This window comes from Ceratotherium simum, chromosome 4, assembly GCF_057802395.1.
Source record: "Ceratotherium simum simum isolate JZ-2026a chromosome 4, ASM5780239v1, whole genome shotgun sequence".
NCBI lineage: Eukaryota > Metazoa > Chordata > Mammalia > Perissodactyla > Rhinocerotidae > Ceratotherium > Ceratotherium simum.
Genome location: NC_141903.1, coordinates 35,803,113 through 35,822,536, shown reverse-complemented (window position 1 = coordinate 35,822,536; position 19,424 = coordinate 35,803,113). Strand labels below are relative to the sequence as shown.

At 43.4% G+C, this 19,424-nt stretch overlaps 1 protein-coding gene across 1 annotated transcript in view; it reads right to left on the bottom strand.

Moving 5' to 3' along the window:
- Nucleotides 1–3,543: 3,543 nt before the first annotated feature.
- PFDN1 (prefoldin subunit 1) overlaps nucleotides 3,544–19,424 on the bottom strand; it is a 76,193-nt gene continuing 60,312 nt past the window's right edge. The window contains exon 4 of the mRNA XM_004420101.3: nucleotides 3,544–3,967. Within this exon, the coding sequence (XP_004420158.1) occupies nucleotides 3,884–3,967 (84 nt within the window). The 3' untranslated portion in view covers nucleotides 3,544–3,883. The remainder of the gene's footprint in view (nucleotides 3,968–19,424) is intronic.

The following is a 19,424-nucleotide window of genomic DNA, read 5'->3' as shown; positions in this document are numbered from 1 at the left end:
TGTGTTATTGGTTTCCCTGTCCAAAGCTGCCCATGCAGGATCAGGGGAGGCTGGGGCCTTGGGCAAGTCATCTGGGCAGATGGCACATGACACGCTGCCTGGGGCTTTCCTGCTGCAGTGACCCCAGGGTCTGGCGTGCCCAGGCCTTCAGTGGGTGGGGTGGGTTCTGGCTGGTGTGAGAAAAGACTGTCCTGGAGCCCATTCACTCCTGTGTTCCTCTTGGTCCCTTTTCTACCCCAGTAGGGCCTGGGCAAGACTGGCTTGCCAGAGGCTTGGGTTCAGATCCTACCCCTGCCTCTGGCTGGTCATGTGTGCTTGAACAAGAGACTTAAACCTCTCTAAGCTTCAAGTTCCTTACCTGTGAAATGGGAATGATGGTAGTATCTGTCTCAAAGTTATTGTTAAGACTAAATCAGGTAATATACCTCATCAGGCCTCAGAATAAATGGGCTGTCTTCTTTTTAACTAGGCATCCCTCATGGAGGGTCTTATCTCCCAGACCCAGAACAACTTTGCCTGTGTTACTGACTGGGGCCAAGGGAAAGCAGGCTCAGATTAAACCTGTGCTACGAGAGAAGAGCAAGGGATGTCTCTGTGGAAGGTGGCTGATACAATGGGAGAACTTGGAAAAACTCACTACTAACCCAGCGTATTCTAGCTACTATACCAGGGTCCAGAGAGAGGAGTTGCCAAGAAAGGAGGTATAAAAATAGATACACAAAAATAGAACTGAAAGAAGATTACCAAAGGACTGATTTAATGTATAAAATTCATGTATTCATGAACTTTCAAAGTTTAAATCCTTACTGCTTATAATTGAGTTTGATGATGGTGGTTGTTTTGATATCTTCTTAAAAATGGCCACAAATCCTCTAAAGCCGAGGTTGACCATCAACTATTTTAAGTTTGTCCTTACGGGAAGAGGGGCTGTCGGCCACAAGTGAGCTGACGAGTAAAGGGTGGCTGGGGTCTTCCTGACCTGTGGATGTGTTTAGCACTCAAATCTCTTCATAGAGCACTTAGCCCTGAGAGGGCTCAGATTTCCAACTCCATTCTGAGAAAAAGCAAGAGTGCCAAGCTCCAGCCATCCCCCACACTTGACCAGGTTTTCATCCCTGCCTTCTATTGCTTTGTGTGAAAGTTTAGTGGTTGGGGCACATTCTGATACTGTGCATTGCCCAGGTATGGAAAACCAAGATTCTTGGTTATTCTTTGGGGGCCTAAAGCCGCTTTTGAGGAGATTTTAGTCACCGTCTTGCAATTGGGAGATGGCTTAGCTGTATCTGAAGAAACACCCCCGCAGTTCCCTTGTAGGGTATGGGACAGGGACATAGTGCTGCCTGGTTTATAGACCAAGTAGGGTTAACCAACTCGGGCCAGACAGCAATGGACATTTCTTACTCCTCTGAATGGCTTCCTTGGTGTGAGGCTGTTGTATAGATTCCCTAGTGCTTATCCCTGCAGGGATGAGTGTTCTGAGGAGCTGAGCCACCCTTCGACTCATCATTTGCCACGGCAGGAGTGGAAAGGCTGCACCGGTCAGCTCAGTGGCTTTTGGCTGCCGTAGCCCTCTCTTGGTCTGGGAGGTGCTGGCTCTATAGGACCCAGGATTTGTACCAGTTCATTCTTCTCACCCTCTCTTCCCTTCCCTCTCCAGTGTATGTGGTAGAAGACCAAAGAAGGGATGACCTGGGCTCATCCACCTGCCTCACAGCCTGCTGGACTGCTCTCTGTTGCTGCTGTCTCTGGGACATGCTCACCTGACCAGCCCAGCCCTCCTGTCCTGCCAGCTCTGCTGCCACCTCCGACAGGTGTGCCTGCTGCCATCTCTTCTGATTGCTGAAATGACTAGCTCTGCACAGACACTTCTACCTTCAACACAGGGGGATTCTAGATTACCAGGGGTTGCTACTGTTTAATTCAGTGACTTGATCTTTTTACTGTTCAAAATCCATTTCTTATTGGCCTTTCACAAATGTGCTAAATGAATTTCCTTTTATTTTTCTGGCCAAAGGCTTAGTTATGAAATATATATTTATAATTTTAAAATTATACATTCAAGGTAGTGGCATGATGTAACATACCACTGAATGATTTCTCTGCTAATACTCTGTATGGTTCAATAAATTTGTCTAAACCTCAACTGTCTGAATTATTCCAGGTAGATTCTAAGCCCTGGATATCTCAGCTAGTGGCCACCGTCCAGTACAATGAGGGGCCTGTTTACCTTTTCATTCTGGCTGCTACACAAGCAGTATGGGTGCTATTAGGAAGGCAGGTTCCAAGGTGGGATGTCTTTCAGCCAGGCCATGAGGCCCTCGCTGAGTTAGCATTCTCTCCCTCATCCCACTCAGATGTAGGCTCATCAAGGAGCTATACCCGCTTTTACCCCGAGCCTAGGAAAGGGTCTCTTGGTAATTGGGCTGCCCTAGGGCCTGCTCTGAAAGGAGAGCAGGAGCCCACAGAGACCCCAGGCTTTCTTTTCCTGTTGTCCCCTCCCAACATGCACCTCCTCCTCTGACAGCCACATACAAGAGAAGAGCTGTCATACAAACTAGTCAGCCAGGCCACCAATCTCAGCTTTGGCCGCAGGGTGGCGCTGAGCTGCCATAGCAGCGAGCCAGATTTTCCTTGAGCTGGCTTGCCCTGCCAGCCTTGAAAGGCTGCACTTGTCAGCTCCCTGCTTACCTCTGCCTGCCCACCTTCCCTCTGAAGCAGTGAGGTACTGATATTTAACTACCAGCTCTCTCTAAAAATAAACAAAAAAGCCATGATTTTGTAGCATCACTTGATTTCTGTGGAGTCAATGGTCCCACCATAGCTGATTTCAAGCTACCAATGTGATCTCTAGAACGTGGAGTTGGGAAGAGAAGCACAAGAATGCACCGTTATATAGTGTTGCCACCATCCAGATATGACAGACTGTTAACCTCAAAAACACAGGTAGATAATGGCCAGATTTAGTAAAGTATTTAGGAAGGTATAAGTTTTGAATATTTATTAGCCTCACTTTTAACGTAATTGTAAATTTACATAATTTTTAATAATGGCTGTGTAACAACTGGCTTGCAACAAAATTCCTGAAAATTGGATAATTGGCTTTCCTGAGCCAGTACAAGCCAGCTCCAGCACACCACTGCCCCTGAGCCACTAGGAGGCCTCAGGATTGTAGTGTCCACTTTATGACACTGGCCAAAGGGAGAGAGTCTTGGAGGTGCTGCTAGTTTATTACTGAATTTTCTTCTAGAATGTTGGGGAGGAAGTGGGAAAGGAATGTTTAAGCAGACTGCCACTGAGGAACCACTGCTCTGTTCACTTAAATGCAGCTATGCCCTGGTCTTCTTTCTTCTTATCTGCATACTACATGGAGGCTCAGAAGTTGAGGGGTTCACTCAGAAGAACAGAAAGGGAGAAAAAGGGAAGGCTTCAATGCAGAAGGAGCAGGGCCACAGCCCTGGAGAGGCACAGGGAGGAGCTGAGGTAGAGACAGCCTCTGCCTCTCTGTTCTCATCCATTAGCTCAAGAAAAGCAGACTTAGCAGAGTGGGATAGGTGCCTTTTATTGGTCTGACCAGCATTTGACTAGTAGTAGGCTCGGGCAGAGCCCCCCTCTCTGTCCTGGCTCCCATCTTCCCTCTCCTGGGAGTTCAAGACCCACCCTCAGGGGAGAGAGTGTCCTGGGCAGAGGTGGCAGGCAGAGCCAGGATAAAAAGTACAAGGTTGGGATCTTCAAGGGGCTAAGGGTGATGTACAAAACATAGGGTTACCAGACCATCCAGATAAATTGTCCATCTGGGCAGAGTAGAGGCTGTTTCCCCACACAGGCCCCTCTACTCTTGCCAGGAATGGGAGGGGTCAGGAGGAAGAGCTTCCCCTAAGGCTTCCTACTGGGCCCTTCGTGCCATCAGCATCTCCCGGATGTTGTCCTCAGCTTCCTTCACACTCCGCTCCAGGTAGGATTTTTTCTGCTACAGTGTGAGAAAGAAACAAGGGTTAGGGTGAACGGGCCAGGTTAGCAGATACAGCTTTTATGTCCAATGGTTATGACTTCTGCTGTGTGACCAGTGACTTCTAAGAGTGTACTGTCTACTAGGAGCCAGGTACACACACCTGCCCAGAGTGCTCCCCTCCCCCACCCACACGCACAGGGAAGGAGGTCACTTGGTACAGGAAGCAGAAGTGCTCTGTGGAAGGCAGTAGTGCACTCTTCCCCCAGAAGGAAGTAGACTCTAAAAACAGGCATCTCAGTACATGAAGTTATACCAGACAGACAAAGGCCAGGAAATTCCAGGACAAAGCTCCGGCCTCATAACAAACTGTCTCTCAAGGTTTTCCATGGCCCCGGCCAGGCGCCTGTAGCCGCCACTGCTGCAGAATGGACAGTGTATCCTCTGCTCCGTCCAGCGAGACGACAGGCTGCGCGAGTCCTGAGAGGTTCTATCACACATCTCACCAAGGCAGATGAGTCAGGATGAAATCTGCTTTTCTAATGAAACTGTTGCCTGCCAGGAATCCAGGACAGTGACACACTGAATAAAACAGACCTTTTGGAAGTTTACCTCCTGCTCCATCTGGGTCCTAAATTAAAAATCTCAACTTAGACAAAGAAATTTAACTACTCTCAGGAGCCACATCTGGACCAGGATTACAAAAGATTAGTCAAAGGAAATGATGTCTGTACATTATTTGCCCTGTGGTCACCCCAGAAGTATGGTGGCTTCACCACTGGTCCCTGCCCTGAGGACATAGTTGTGGCTGCATTCCCACCTACCAGACATAAAATGAAGGCTCCCTTTTTGAGGAATACTCAAAATAATCCCCTCCAAGAGTACATGTGACTGAGCCACACACTGGAGCCAGTAATGCAGAGCCCTGGCCCAGGCAGCCCAGATGCAGCCAAAGCCCTTCTCTCACCCCTAGCCCCTTACCCAAAGCAGCTTTGAATTCATTTTGACCACTGAAGTGCCCAGATGACCTAGGGAGGCCAGGGAAAGGCTGGGGCAGAGGACAGGTGAGCAGCCTGGTCTGACAGGCCTTGCTTGGGAACTGATCCCTAACCATTGAGACAGTAAAATCGAAATGAATGCCTCTATTGTTCGAGGTCTTCACTATTAAACCTCTCTGGTACCCCCTCTACGTATCCCTGCCTCTAACTTCTCCCACTCTCTGTCCAGATATTTATTAAATGATACATTTAGAGACTTTTTCCTATAGGTACCAAATGCTATGGCATCCACAAATCTTTATCAGTTCTTGTGTGAACCTCTGATTCCTGTTTGTCTTCTAACTTCAAATTTCCTGAATGCTAGAAAGAGCCATATCTCTTTACTCATCTCCCATCTGTCCAACTTGCATACAATTCCTTATAAAACAGCAGGAGCTCCATAGAAACTCATAGTGATCATGATAATTCAATGGCCACAAATGCATATTGTTGCTAAGGAATTCTGTTTAATTATATTGCTAAACCTGATATAGTCCTATCATTGTGATATCAGAGTGGGAACTCAGAATCCCTTTGATAAACAACCCTTAGACTTGACTTGTGATGAGGTAAAAAGAGGGAAATACTAATAACTCCTGACACACCACTGAAGAATGTAGATGTACTGGGTGTTGCACAGAAGGGGAGCAGCAGCTAGACAGCAAGTGCCATGTACCATCTGGGCACCTTCCCAGCCCCATGGGAATCTAGGAAAGGCTAGAGGAGTGAGCAGGGTTCTACTCCTGCAGCAGTCAACCAGTGCTCAGGGACCCAGGTCTACTGCATTCCATCTCTGTCAACTTGCTACCCTAGCTGGCAAAACTATAAACTGGGAACATCAGCAAGAGCTTTTCTACCTACTACCCAGGCCTCTGGACAATCAAATTCAGGTTGCAATTCTTATCTTTGAAATTCTTCATTCTATAGTGTCTCTTACTTCTATCTTCTAGTTTCATGATTTTTTCATAATTTTTACCACTGAATATCTTGAAGTCTTCAAGTTTCAAAAAATAATGCAAAATGAACTTGTCTATCTTTAAATCTTTAATTAACTTAAATAAACTTAACATTAAAAAAATTTTTTTCCTCCCAACAGATGGGGCATCCCTAGCATAGAGGGACCTGTTTCCTAACTGTATTTCAGCAGTTCCTGTTTCATCCTCAAACACATCTAAGCCCAGCAGACCTTCATAATCAAACCCAGACCAAAGCATCTGTTGTGGGTTGAATTGTGTCTCACAGAAAGATATGTTGAAGCCCTAACCCCCAGTACCTGTGAATGTGACCTTATTTGGAAACAGGGTCATTGTCAATGTAACCAAGTTAAACTGAGGTCATACTGGATTAGGGTGGGCCCTAAATCCAATGATTAGTGTCCCTATAAGAAGTCCACATGAAGACAAAGGGACACACAGACACACAGGGAAAATGCCATGTGTGAATGAAGGCAGAGTGGAGGGGTGCATCTATAAGCCAAGGAAGGCCAAGGATGGTTGGCAATCCCCAGAAGTTAGGAAGAGGAAAGACAGGATTCCTCCCTGGACCCTTCAGAGGGAGCAGGGCCTTGCAAAACCTTGATTTTGGATTTCCAGCCTCCAGAACTGTGAGAGAATAAATATCTGTTGTTTTAAACCACCCAGTTTGTGGTAGTTTGTTATGCAGTCCTAGGAAACCAATGTAGCACCTGAATGAGGGATGTCCCCAGAGAGAGAAACTATCCCAAAGTTCTTCTGGACCCACAGCTTCTGACCACACTGGATCATAGAGGCCTGGGTAAGGATCCCTACAAGTTAGTACACTGGGATCGTACTTCTCCCCCCAAAAATTGTGGTAGAATTGACCCAAATACAAATAAGACTGTCAGAGAGGATGGAGAAAATTAAGGAACCAATGATTAAATCACCTTTTCTTCCTTGGATCTCCACAGTTTATTCTTAGATCTCCTAGTCAAACCAGAAATTCTGTGGATCCCAGTCTTCCCCATTTCTGTAAATGGCAACTCCACTCTTGTGATTGCTCAAGACAAAATCTTTGGTGTCATCTTTCAATCTTCTTCCTTTCTTTCACATCTGACATCCAATCAACCAACAAATCCTGTTAGCACTATCGCAAAATGTATCCAGAATCTGTCCTTAATGAATAGCCTCCTACGTGGTCTCCTTTCTTCTGCCCTTGACCTCCTTCAGTTTCTTCTCCACACAGTGGCCAGAGTCACCTTTTAACACTTAAAACTCTCCCATGGCTTCCCATTTCACTCAAAGTAAAAGGCAAAGCCTTTTCAAAAAGCCACGTATACTCTTGCTTTCAGCTGACTCTCTGACCTCCCCTCCCACAACTCCCTCTCACTCATTCAGCTCCAGCCACAATGGCCTCTGAGCTGTTCCTCCAATCAGCAAGCTATGCTCCTGCCTGGCCTTTGCCCTTTGGCTCTCTCTGTGAAGGAACTCTTCCCCAGATATCCACATTACTTGCTTCCTCACTTCCTTTGGGCCTTTCTCAAATGTGACCTTGTAGGAAAAGCCTTCTTGATTACATGCAGCTCCACACTCCCTATTCTCCCCACCCTGATTTTCCTCCATAGCACCTATCACCACTGGAAGCAATATTTTCTGTCTGTTTTCCCTTACAAGAAGGTCCATGAGGGCAGGACCTGGTTCTGTTCACTGATACAGTCCTAGTGTCTAAAAGAATGGCTGGTACATAATAGGAACTCAATACCTATTGAAGAAAAGTGGATTTATTATGGAAAATGATGCCTTACTGATTTACTTGTACACACACTGCTCCTTTTTAGTTCTCCCTCCCAACTTGAATGAATGAGGAACACCCACCAGAGGAAGCAAAGGCAGAAACTGACATTCTCTTCCAAGGTGGTTTTCAGTTTTTGCCATTGCCCTCTAACCTCTGCCCCTGGATAGACATAGGTTTAAAACTCGAACCTTACTGATCCCAGTGGAGACATCAAAGCCTTGCTCCCACAAACGAAACAGGCCCTAAGAGTCAAGCCCTTACACTTTATCAGGTCAACTTGTAAAACTATAAGACAAACCATCCCAATTTCCCACATCCTGGAGTAGGAAATCCTTGAGAAACTGCTCCATCCAAAGTCAGCCTCGGGCCTACTGTGAGCTACAAGGGGATGATGATTGCTGTGTAAACTCCAGGAGGCATTTTAAACCCACACCTTCCACTAGGAGTCCCAGGAAGGCATTTGCCGGCCTCACTGCAGCATTTTCCTGTCTTGCTGAGCAATCTCCCTCAGAACCCTTTCTCCAGGAAATTCTCTAGTAGCATCAAATCACAGAGCTCTGCGTGCAGTGTCATTCTTGTGGGGCCTTGTCCTGACGTGAAATTCTGAGGTTTCCTGTGGGGCTCAGCATGGCCAGGGAAATTGACGTTGTTGGTGTTATTGCTCATCAGCCTGACGTTCATCTTTCTGGGAGTCAGACTGAGGGGCTGGTGTTTCATTCTCATCCTCTAACGAAGAAAGAGGCTCATGTCCCTAGAACTTTTCTGACATGACACAATCTCTCAAATAGACTCCTGAGGTAACTCATCTTGTGACGCTATCTCTATCAACTTTTCTCTTTTTTTAGGAACTTTGTCTCCCTCTCCTTCTCTAAATTAATATTTTTCCTGTTTGTCATTTCTTGGGGTATAGAAAAAAGTTTTCCCGTCTCATCCTCGACTTCCTAATTTGTGAAATGAGGATTTGGACAACACCAGTGCCCCTACTCCCTCATTTTTCTTTAGTCACAGAACACTTTCTTCAAATGAACTATTGTCTAAAGACAAAACAAGTAAAACGGAGCTTGGGGGAGCAGGGAGAAAGGACAGATAAAAGCAGACCCTCTGGCTTGTCCCCTGCCTCCAATCCAGGCTACAGGGGCAGTAGACACAGCAGTCTTGATTTCCTTCTGCCTCGATGTTCTGTCACATCTGCATCCTCAGAGACCCTCTGCTCTGAGTCCATATTTCTGACCCTGAGTTTGACCAACCCTGGCCACACACTTCTTCCTTGTGTTGAATTCCACAGCTTCCAGCTTTTGCAAACCACCACCAACTTCAAGCTCTACTATTAATCAGAAACTTGAGGCAAAGGCCACCTGCTCACTATCTCTCCCATGACTTCCAAATTAAAAGTCCAAAAGCCTCACTGATTCTCATGTTCTCTCAGTTTGCAGAACTGTAAAATGGCCAGAGGGTGCCAGCTGCCAACACAGGGGAAGTTTAGCAAGAAGTCAAGAATTCACCGACAGCCGAGGAGGCATGTCTTGGCAGACACGGGGTAAAATGTGAAGAAGGCAGGGAAACAAGAAGAGGAAGAGAAAAAAAGAAAGGCAACTAAGGGGTACAATCAGAGAAGTCAGAAAGGGAAATGAGACAGAGATGGGCAAAGCTGTAGGAGCAGGAGCAGGGCAGAGCTCTGACCGGGCAAGGGCTGTGATGGCCTGAATGGGGAGGGGGCACTCACCAGAGGCAGGAAAGGCATGCCAAAGCCAACTAGGAATTTAAAGCTAAAACAACTGATGCAAGGATGCACATCCACTTGTCAACGCATCCAGGTACATCCATTTCACCATGAAGGACACAACTAGGCTATAAGGTAACTGCTGAAGTACATATAGCTGGGAGACCACCTCAAAGAATGAGAAAGCAATTTTAGACATGGAGCAGGAGAATGACGAGAAATCTAAGAAGGGGTTACTCTGTCTGCATCTTTTAGAAACTGCTTTCAAAACATTTTTCCAAGGTTCCTCTGCTGAAAGACAGGGACAAAAGACTTGGTTCAGCTGAGCACTGACCTTGTTTTTCTCCCAGGTGTTCTTCCACCTGCTGAGAGACTGACACTGCTACTGTGTGGGTCACACTCCCAAATCCCACCTATGATCACACGCTCAATCTGCACAAGACAAACCTCTAGTCAAACACCTTATAACAGAGATAGACTGGAGAGAAAATTCTTGTTTTCTCCAAACAACAGTGTTTAGTCCCTGAGTCCCCGTAGGGTTTAGGTAATCTCTACCAACCGTTGCTCTCCCTAACACATCAGCTTCATTAAGTCCCAGAGAAAGCCCAGTCCATCATACAACCTGAGAAGAAAAGTAGAAAGAAAGCTCATAGGTAAGTGCAGAGCCAGGAGGGGCAACTGTTCCAATGCATAAGGCACTGATCAGGCTTCATCCAAAGAACCATTACATTTGTGGGTGCCAGGCTCAAAAAGGGATGAGACAAGCCAGTAAATAATGTCAAGTGATAAGCAGCTGAAGTAGGTAGGAACATTTGGCTCAGAGAAGATTAAGGGGAGAAGGAACCTGATCACTACCTTAAATATCTAAAGCAATGGCTTTTAAAGTCTGGTCCCTGGACCAGCAGCGTCAGCAACACCTGGGAACTTGTTGGAAATGCACCCTCTCAGGCCCCAACCCAGAGCTACTGAATCAGAAACTCCAGGGGTAGAGCCAGGCAATCTGTGTTTTCACAGCCCCTGCAGGTGACTCTGAGGCACAGCAAAGTTTGAGACCCATGTTCAAAAGTGGGAGTCAGGGGACAGCCCCGTAGCCTAGTGGTTAAGCGCGGCACACTCTGCTTCGGCAGCCCAAATTGGGTTCCCTGGCATGGACCTATACCACCCATCAGCGGCCATGCTGTGGCGGCAACCCACATGCAAAATAGAGGAAGACTGGAACAGATGTTGGCTCAGGGTGAATCTTCCTCAAGCAAAAAGAGGAAGATTGGCAACAGCTGTTAGCTCAGGATGCATCTTCATCAGCAAAAAAAAAAGGGGGGGCGGCAGACAGAAAATTTTTTCCATAAAGGTCCAGATAGCAAATATCTTAGGCTTCATGGGATTGTCTCTGCTGGAACTATTCAACTCAGCCATTGTAGCGCAAAAGCAGCCACAGACAATGTGTAAACAAATGGGTCTGGTGTAAAGGAATGGGGATAGCTATGTTCTAAAAACACAAAAACAGGCAGTAAGCCGGATCTAGCCAGCAGGCTGTAGTTTGCCAATCTCTGTTCTTAAATAAGAGGGAGCCTTAAAAGGTAGAACTGAGTCCCGAAGGTAGAGATTTTAGAGATTTTAACGTTCAATGAAAGCTGCCTAATAAAAGCATAAATTTCTACCCATCCTTCCATTCATTCATTCAGCCTACTGCCAAACCATTTCTCCTCTTTTTTCCTCCAAAAACCCCGGTTCTTGAAGTTTATGGCATCACGCTTTCCTATCTTCTTCCCTCCACCCTTGTTGCTACAATTTATCAATATCCTGGGTACCGTCCCTCATTCATCGATGGCTCACTTTCTTCCTCTGCACCACTCAAGGTGACTTCTACAAAAATGTAGATGATTCATCCAATACCATGACCTCCTCTCCTCTCACAATTTTTACTTTACCACCTCAGCCACTCGGCCCACAGTCATACCCTAGAGATCTTGTCAACACCAGTAACTGCACCATGTCTGAAATTTCAATTTCACCACGACTACTCCAAATTTTTCCAGGTCACTTTCATTTGATAACTCTCACTCCAATACTTCTTCGACCTCATTACTCAACGACAAGTTTTTACTTATCTATTATGCTTCCATGGCCTTTTTCCCCTCCTACCCAGCTTAGCTTCCACAGGCCATCATTTATATTTATTCCCCTTGCAAATGCCCTTTTCTCCTTTGCTCTTCTCTCCCTCTGCTGCACTTGCCTGGCAAAATGCCAATCCAAGTTGAACCAAACCATCTACCTATTCCATGCTTGTACCTGAACTCTGAATGTCGCTGGAGAAAAACACTTAACTGTGCTGAATGGTTTCACTTTAAAATTCAGGACCATGAATCTCAAACAGGCACTCAACACTGTCCAGAAATTCTATTAAACTTCCTTAATATGTTCACTTGTCTATTCTTCAATATAACTATTTCATACTTTACCTTGTCTCCTCAAATTTCCTATGCTGTCTCCTCTCCTCTCATTCCTAGCTCACTGAGAAAATACAAGCAATCTGGTAAGAATTCCTTCTTCTTCCCACTACCAAATCTACTACACGACCTATACCTGTACATGTACTCTCTCCTCTCCCTATAGTTAAAATGGATAGAGGGTCCCTGTTTCTATCAAAACTCAGCCCTTCCACTTGGGTGTTGATTCCATTCCCACTGGCCTCCTCAAAAATTTCACTCCCTCAGTTATCCTTCTTCTTTCTTCTTAATCTTCAATTTCTCTTTCTCTGCAAGATCCTTCTTGGTGAGGTGAATCATTAAAAAACAAACAAAAAAAACCCTTTCTTGACCTCACATTCCCCTGTAGGCACTGCCCCCTTTCTGTCCTCCTCCTCAGCAAAACTTCTTCTTCAACCAATTGTTTTGAGTAACTGCCTCCACTTCCTTTCCTCTCCAATCATGCTTCCATCTACTCTATTGAACTGACTGTGGTTGAGGTCACCAGTGATCTCTATGTTGCCCAAAGCAGTGGTTACTTCTCTATTCTCTTCTTACTCAATGCATTCTTACTCATCAATAGCATCTAGCACAATTCTTGACATACTTTCTTCTCTTAGCTTTCACGATGCCACATTCCTATTTTCCTCCTACATCACTGGCTACTCCTAAGTTTTCTTTTGCTGACTACTCCTCCTCTGCTCAACTTCAAAATGTTGGCATTTTCTGGGAAGCTGTCCTGGAATTTTCTCTTCTCCCCATCTATACTCTCTCTCAGAAACTCTCATCTAGTCTCATAGCTTTAAACATTACTATGACTCCCAAATTTATATCCCTACCCTTGGCCTCTCCCTTAATTCCAGATTTACACATCCAATTGCTTACAACACATATCCTCTCAGATATCAAACCCATACTTAACATGTCTAAAACAAACACAACTTGGGCCAGCCCAGTGGCCTATCAGTTAAGTGCGCGTGCACTACGCTATGGCAGCCCAGGGTTCGGATCGTGGGCGTGCACCAAGGCACCGCTTGTCACGCCAGGCTGTGGTGGCATCCCATATAAAGTGGAGGAAGATGTTAGCCCAGGGCCAGTCTTCCTCAGCAAAAAGAGGAGGATTGGCCACAGATGTTAGTTCAGGGCTGATCTTCCTCACAAAAAATAAAAATAAAAAAATAAAACAAAAAAAACACAACTGATTCATAGTCATCCTCCTCCCAGTCTTCTCCATCTCAGTCAATGGCGGTTATCCAATTGCTCAATTTAAAAACCACAGAAACAAAAAAAAATACAGAGGCCATCTCTGATTCTTTTCTTCTCCTCAAACCCCATATCCCCCATCCAATCCGTCAGCAAGTCTTAACTTACTTCCAAATATATCCCTAAACCATACTCTTCTTTCTATCCAGCTCCACTGCTACCATCCTAGTTCAAGCCTCCATCATCCTCACCTGAACGTTTCTCACAGATATTTTAATAGGTAAATCAGGTTACTTGCTGCTGAAAACCCTCTAACATCTTCCTGTGACACTTAGAATAAATCCAAACTCCTCAACCTGGGCAATAAGGCCCTGCATGATTTGGTCCCTGCCAACTACATCAACCTTATTACCACTCTTTATCCCTTTCACTTGCTTAAACAACTCCACCAAACTTATTCCAACCTTAAGACATTTGTACCATCTGTGCCCTCCACGTGGCATGTTCTTCTTCTACATACTTTTAAGTGGCTGGTTGCTTCTTTTCATTCATATCTTAGCTGAAATTTCACCTTTTCAGAGAGGCCTTCTCTGATTACTCACCTAATGGAGGTCCCCAGTAACACTCTAAAACATCACTTTTCCTACATGATATTTTGTTGCTTATTTCTTTATTGTCTGTATCTGAATGTAAGCTCATTAAGGATAGGGTTCTTGTCTGACTTGATTAATGTTTCATCTTCAGCACCAAGAACTGACACATAATGCATTCAACCAACATTATTGAGCACCCAATATATGTTAGGCCCAAAGAGCACTCGGATTAGAGCAGTGAACAAGTCACACACTTATTCATAGAGATTACACTACTGCAGAACACATGGTCAATTAACTTCCACTGTAATAAGGGTTCTGAGAGAAAAGCAGTGTCTAATGGAGGAAATACCTTGTATAATCAAGGAAATCACAGAACTAGCTCCAAAGGATGAGTAGGAATTAACTAAGTGGAGAGGTTAGAGTGAGAGAGAGAGCAATTCCAGGCAAATGAAGCAGCATGTGCAAAGGTCAAATGGAGCACGAGATGTTTGGGAACTGAATGACAGCCAGTGAGGCTGAAGTACAGAGAGAGAGAGAGAGAGAGGGATGAGGCTGGTGAGGCTGACTCAGATCATCCAGGGTCCTAAGCCATATTAAAGATTTGGTATTTATCTTGAAGACAATGGAAAGCTACTGGGTTTTAAGCAGGAGTAACAAAAATCAAATTTCCACTGAAAACAAAATATCACTCTGGCTGCAACACAGAGAGTGAGTTAGAGCAGAGACTCCCACAGAACGCCCAGTGAATGAGTAACAGATATGCCCAAAGTATTGATCCCTTTAGTCCTAGAGTGGCTGGGTAGGTTCAGGGCAGCCAAAGTCCTGCTGGGAAGTTGCCTCCAACCTTGAGCACTCATTGTCCATTTACGCCAGTAAATCACACAAATACTATTTTCTGGGTGCTGTGATGTAAAAAAGGGTGGGAAGAAACTGGATTAAAGAATACAAGTGTGAATGTTGAGAAACCTATTAGGAGGCCATTGCAATAGTCTTGGAAAGACATGACAATATCTTAGTAGATGGCACTGGAGATGGACAAAAACAGACAGATATAAGAAATATTCAGGAGAAAAATCAACAAGACGACTTCACAAAGTCCTTCACCATAACCTTCATTAGATATCAGAAGTTGGGAGAGTGGGGTCAAGAATAACTCCCAAGAGGACTGGGTTTGGAAGGGAAGACCATGAGTTTAGTTTTAGACATGTTGAGTGTAAGGTACCTATGAGACATCCAAGTGAGAGCTGAGAAGAAAACTAAATTGGGTCTGAAGGTCATAGAAGAAATCTGGGCTAGAGGTATAATTTTGCACAAAGGTAGTACTTGAAGCTATGAGAATGGTTGAAATTCCTAGAGAAAGAACACAGAATAAGAGGACTTATTCTTGTAGAAAGTCAACATTGAGTAAGACTGGAAGGAAGAGGAGGAACCAGCAAATAACACTAAAAAAAGAGGGAAACTGTGTCATAGAAACCAAGAGAATAGTAGTTCAGGAAAAAGGATGAGATCACTAGAAATCACTGATGTGTTCAAATAGGAACAGTGACAACAACATGTCAGAAACAGCTGAGGGCAGAGGAGGAGAGTGCTACATCAACTGGCCTCTAGGATATCTTCCAACTTAAAAAAGTCTGTGGCTCTTTGAGACCTGATCCTAAAACTCCGTGAAGGAAAATTACCTGATATTTTAATTGTCACAGATGAGCCCCAAGAGCATATGTACTGCAGCATAGAGACAAATAATTTTCCTATCTTCAACAGAGACACTAGGCTTTGTGCAGGTGCAACACAAGGGTTGTAGAAACATCAGTATAATTATGCCCAAGGAAATGATTAGAAGGGCTGAAATGCTATATTTAGGAAATAAAGGTGCAAAGACAATATCCTTCAGAGACCACACAGTGCCACAGCTGAGAATTATGTGCAGTGTAAATGTACTATCAGTATACTAAACATGAGAAGTATTTGTCTGTTTCAGGAACTGAGTAAAAGAGATCAGGAAAAGGATGCACAGAGACCACTATAAATATCACAGCCTGGGGTCTTTGATTCCTCTCTAAAACAAACAAACAAAAAAACCTAAAAATTACAGCCCACATGGAACACTTTTCTAAGTTCCATCATATGTGAAAAATAAATGTACACAGTACATAATAAAGAAATCTCATGAAAACAAATTTTATAAAAGCAAGAAGTTTCCCAATATACATTATTTTTCTTCTGCTTCTCCAGGATCAGAAAGCCAAGTATTCATCAATAAGGACTTCTGAAACTCTCTAAGTCTTCTAAATAAAATAAAACAAGTTTAACTATTCCAGTTTGTCTTTAGTTTGCCCTAGTCTTACAAGAAGGCAAGAGGATCAAATCAACAATGTTTACTGTGGAGTTTGGCCTGTAGGCATGGTAAAGGGGTAGGTGAATAAGGGTGTGCCTTCTGAGAGAGGAAGTAAGGGCAACACCTTGCATTCTTGGAAGTAGAAGTGTAATTGACTCAACTGTGGGGGCCAGACTAACATGCAGGTGTGTGTGGCAAAAGTCTGAAGTCAGTCCGATCCTACTCTCTGCTCCAAGCAAGTCAAAGAGAATTTCTGTTTTCTTACAACTCTACAACAAAAAGATAAACAACCCAATTAAAAAAATGAGCAAAGGACTTGAATAGACATTTCTCCAGAGAAGATATATTAATGGCTAATAAACACATGAAAAGATATTCAACTTCATTAGTCATTAAGGAAATGCAAATAAAAACCACAATGAGATACTACTTTATACCCACTAGGATGGTGATAATCAAAAATGATGATAATCACTTATTTATAAATATTGGCAAAGGTGTGGAGAAATTAGAACCCTCATATATTGCTGGTAGGAATGTAAAATGATACAGCTGCTGTGGAAAAGTCTGCCAGTTACCCAAGAAGTTAAAAGACAAAATTACCATATGACCCAGCAATTCCACTCCTAGGTACATACCCAAGAGAAATGAAAACAGGTGTTTAAAAACTTGTGAATGTTCATAGCATAATTTTTCATAATAGCCAAAAAGTAGAAACAATACAAATGTCCATCAGCTGATGAGTAGATAAACAAAATGTGGTATTTCCATACAATGGAATATTATTCAGCCATAAAAAGGAATGAAGTACTGATACATGCTAAAACGTTGATGAACCTTGAAAACATTATGCTAAGTGAAAGAAGCCAGACACAAAAAGCCACATACTGTATCATCCATTTATATGAACATCCAGAATAGGCAACTCTATAAGACAGAAAACAGATTAATGGTTGCTGGGGGCTGGGGGGGAGGCGGGGCTGGGAGGGGAAATGGGCAGTGACTGCTTAATGGGTAAGGGGTTTCTTTTAGGGGTGATAAAAATGTTCTAGAATCAGACAATGGTGATGGTTGCACAACATTGTGAATTTAATGTTACATGAACTTTACCCCAATTAAAAATAAAAAAAAATTCCTAGTCTTCTCAAAATGCTGCACCACAAGGAGAAAAGACAGGACATGAAAGCCCTGTATTTAAAAACAGGCATAGCAAGGCAAGTTCCTAATGAATTATTTTCACAGCAAATCAGTCTCTACTCCACCCAAAGCCTTAGAGTAATACACACACAAACTGGCCAGGGTAAAGTAAACTGACCTGTTAATTTCTGAAAATTAACTTTACTGTTATCAGCAAATGCACTAAACATTTAGATTAATGAGTTAATAAGGTACCCTGGGAGAGCCAACGGACAAACAAGGGTAAGGAAACTTCTATGTGATCACATTATTACTTTCCAATCGAGTAACATATTTATACAACTAAAAAAATAGAGATATGGCAACCGGAAACCCATAAAAGGACCTGGTGACAGTGAAAACAAGCAAGAGCTCAAAGCCACTGAGAGCACAGATGCATGACTCATTGGCACCTCCTCTGCTGATCTGTACAGGTCAGCAGAGGGCAGAACTGGAGAACTACAAATATACTCCAATATCAAACGGCTATTTATAACCTTTCAAAAAACCTCAGCTTTCTTTTCATTAAGAAAGAGAAAAGGAAAACACAGTTATACCTGTCAGTATCACCAAGAAATCGCTATTTTCTAACTCTAAGCTAAACCTCTAGGTCAGACAAGCAACACAGGGTCTTTGCTCACATTGCTCTGAGTGTTCTGAGGGGCACTAGGAGGTCAGGTCACATCACCAGTGACACTTCTCCAACCAGGGTGATGCAGGGGCTCATACCATGATGAAAACACTCTATAGACCAGACGTCACAGCTGCCACTTGTCCCAACTCCACACCCACTCAAGTTACCATAGAACTGGTACAAACAGAATGGAGTTTAATATGCTATTAGCTCTGATCTAAGTAGCTGACATAACATCAATTAAATTTATAATGACACTAGAGTAATAAAAGAGTACTTGGCACACTTCTCTTTGCAAACATGATTCAAGGGGTGGTTTACATTTTGCCCTTTCTTCAATTTCCAGATGCCAGGCCACTTAGAAGCCACTTATAATCTCTTTATTCAAAGAGTTGGTGTTTAGGGGATTTATCATTTTATAAGAATATTAATTTTTATAAAATCACTAATATTAGAAGGCCCAGCTACTGCAAGTATCCAACCACGGCACAGGAATCCCCACTTCTTTCTCAGTAAAAGTGAATGATACAGTGTTTGGAATCTAGAATATGGAATCCTGGGTTCCCACTCTGCTTTCTCTCTCTTTCCCTGACTGGTTCTGGCTCTGTGAAGGACATGTGATCTCCATTTCTAAAACACAGGCAGAGGCCACCAAGTTTATGAGATGGCTTCCCCACAGAATCCTTGGCAGATATCACTAACAGCAATATCAGATATCGTCAATGCAGATATCACTAACAGCAATATCAGATATCGTCAATGCAGATATCACTAACATGCTGGCACTTGCATCCTTGAGCCCATGGACTAGCCCTACCAATGGCTATATTAATGCCACATGTGGAAGGAGTCATCAGGCTGTTTGGCCACATTTACATGGTGTATACTGAAGCTATCAACAATGAGTACTTCAAATAAAATATAAAAAGTTACATGTTCTTATGGAATACCCTACAGCAGTTAAAACGAGTGAACTACGTATATTTATTAGTGTGGGTGGAGTTCAAAAGAAAAAAAAGCAAGTTATTGAAAGATAAGAACAATATGATATCATTTGTTGAAATATAAAATGCTATGAAACATGGAATGGAAAAATACATACCAAATATCTGATAGTAGTTGCTTCTGGTGAATGGGAATGAGATTGAGGTGAGGTTGGGAGCGAAGTTACAAAGGAGAATTCAATTTCATTAGTATCAGGTTTTTTTGTAAAAAATAAAAAAAGTAAATATTACAAAATGCTAACATTTGTTAATTCTGGGTGGTGAGTACACGGTGTTTGTTAAATTAGCTTTGTATATTTGTGTATATTTAATTTTTTTCAAGTTAAAAAAAAAAACCAAACCTTTATCTTATAAACATGTAGTAGCAACATGCTCAACTGGTAAATAGCTACTGAGCATCCACTATATGCAAATAACAAAATCCTGCAGTTACTGAGTATTTACTGTGTGCCAGGGATCAAGTGACTTACACGTATTACTTTACAAGGTAGATACCTTTTAAGAGAGAAATGCTTATCCTCCTCACCTCCAGTTTTCATTAGCTTTAGTCCTAGCCT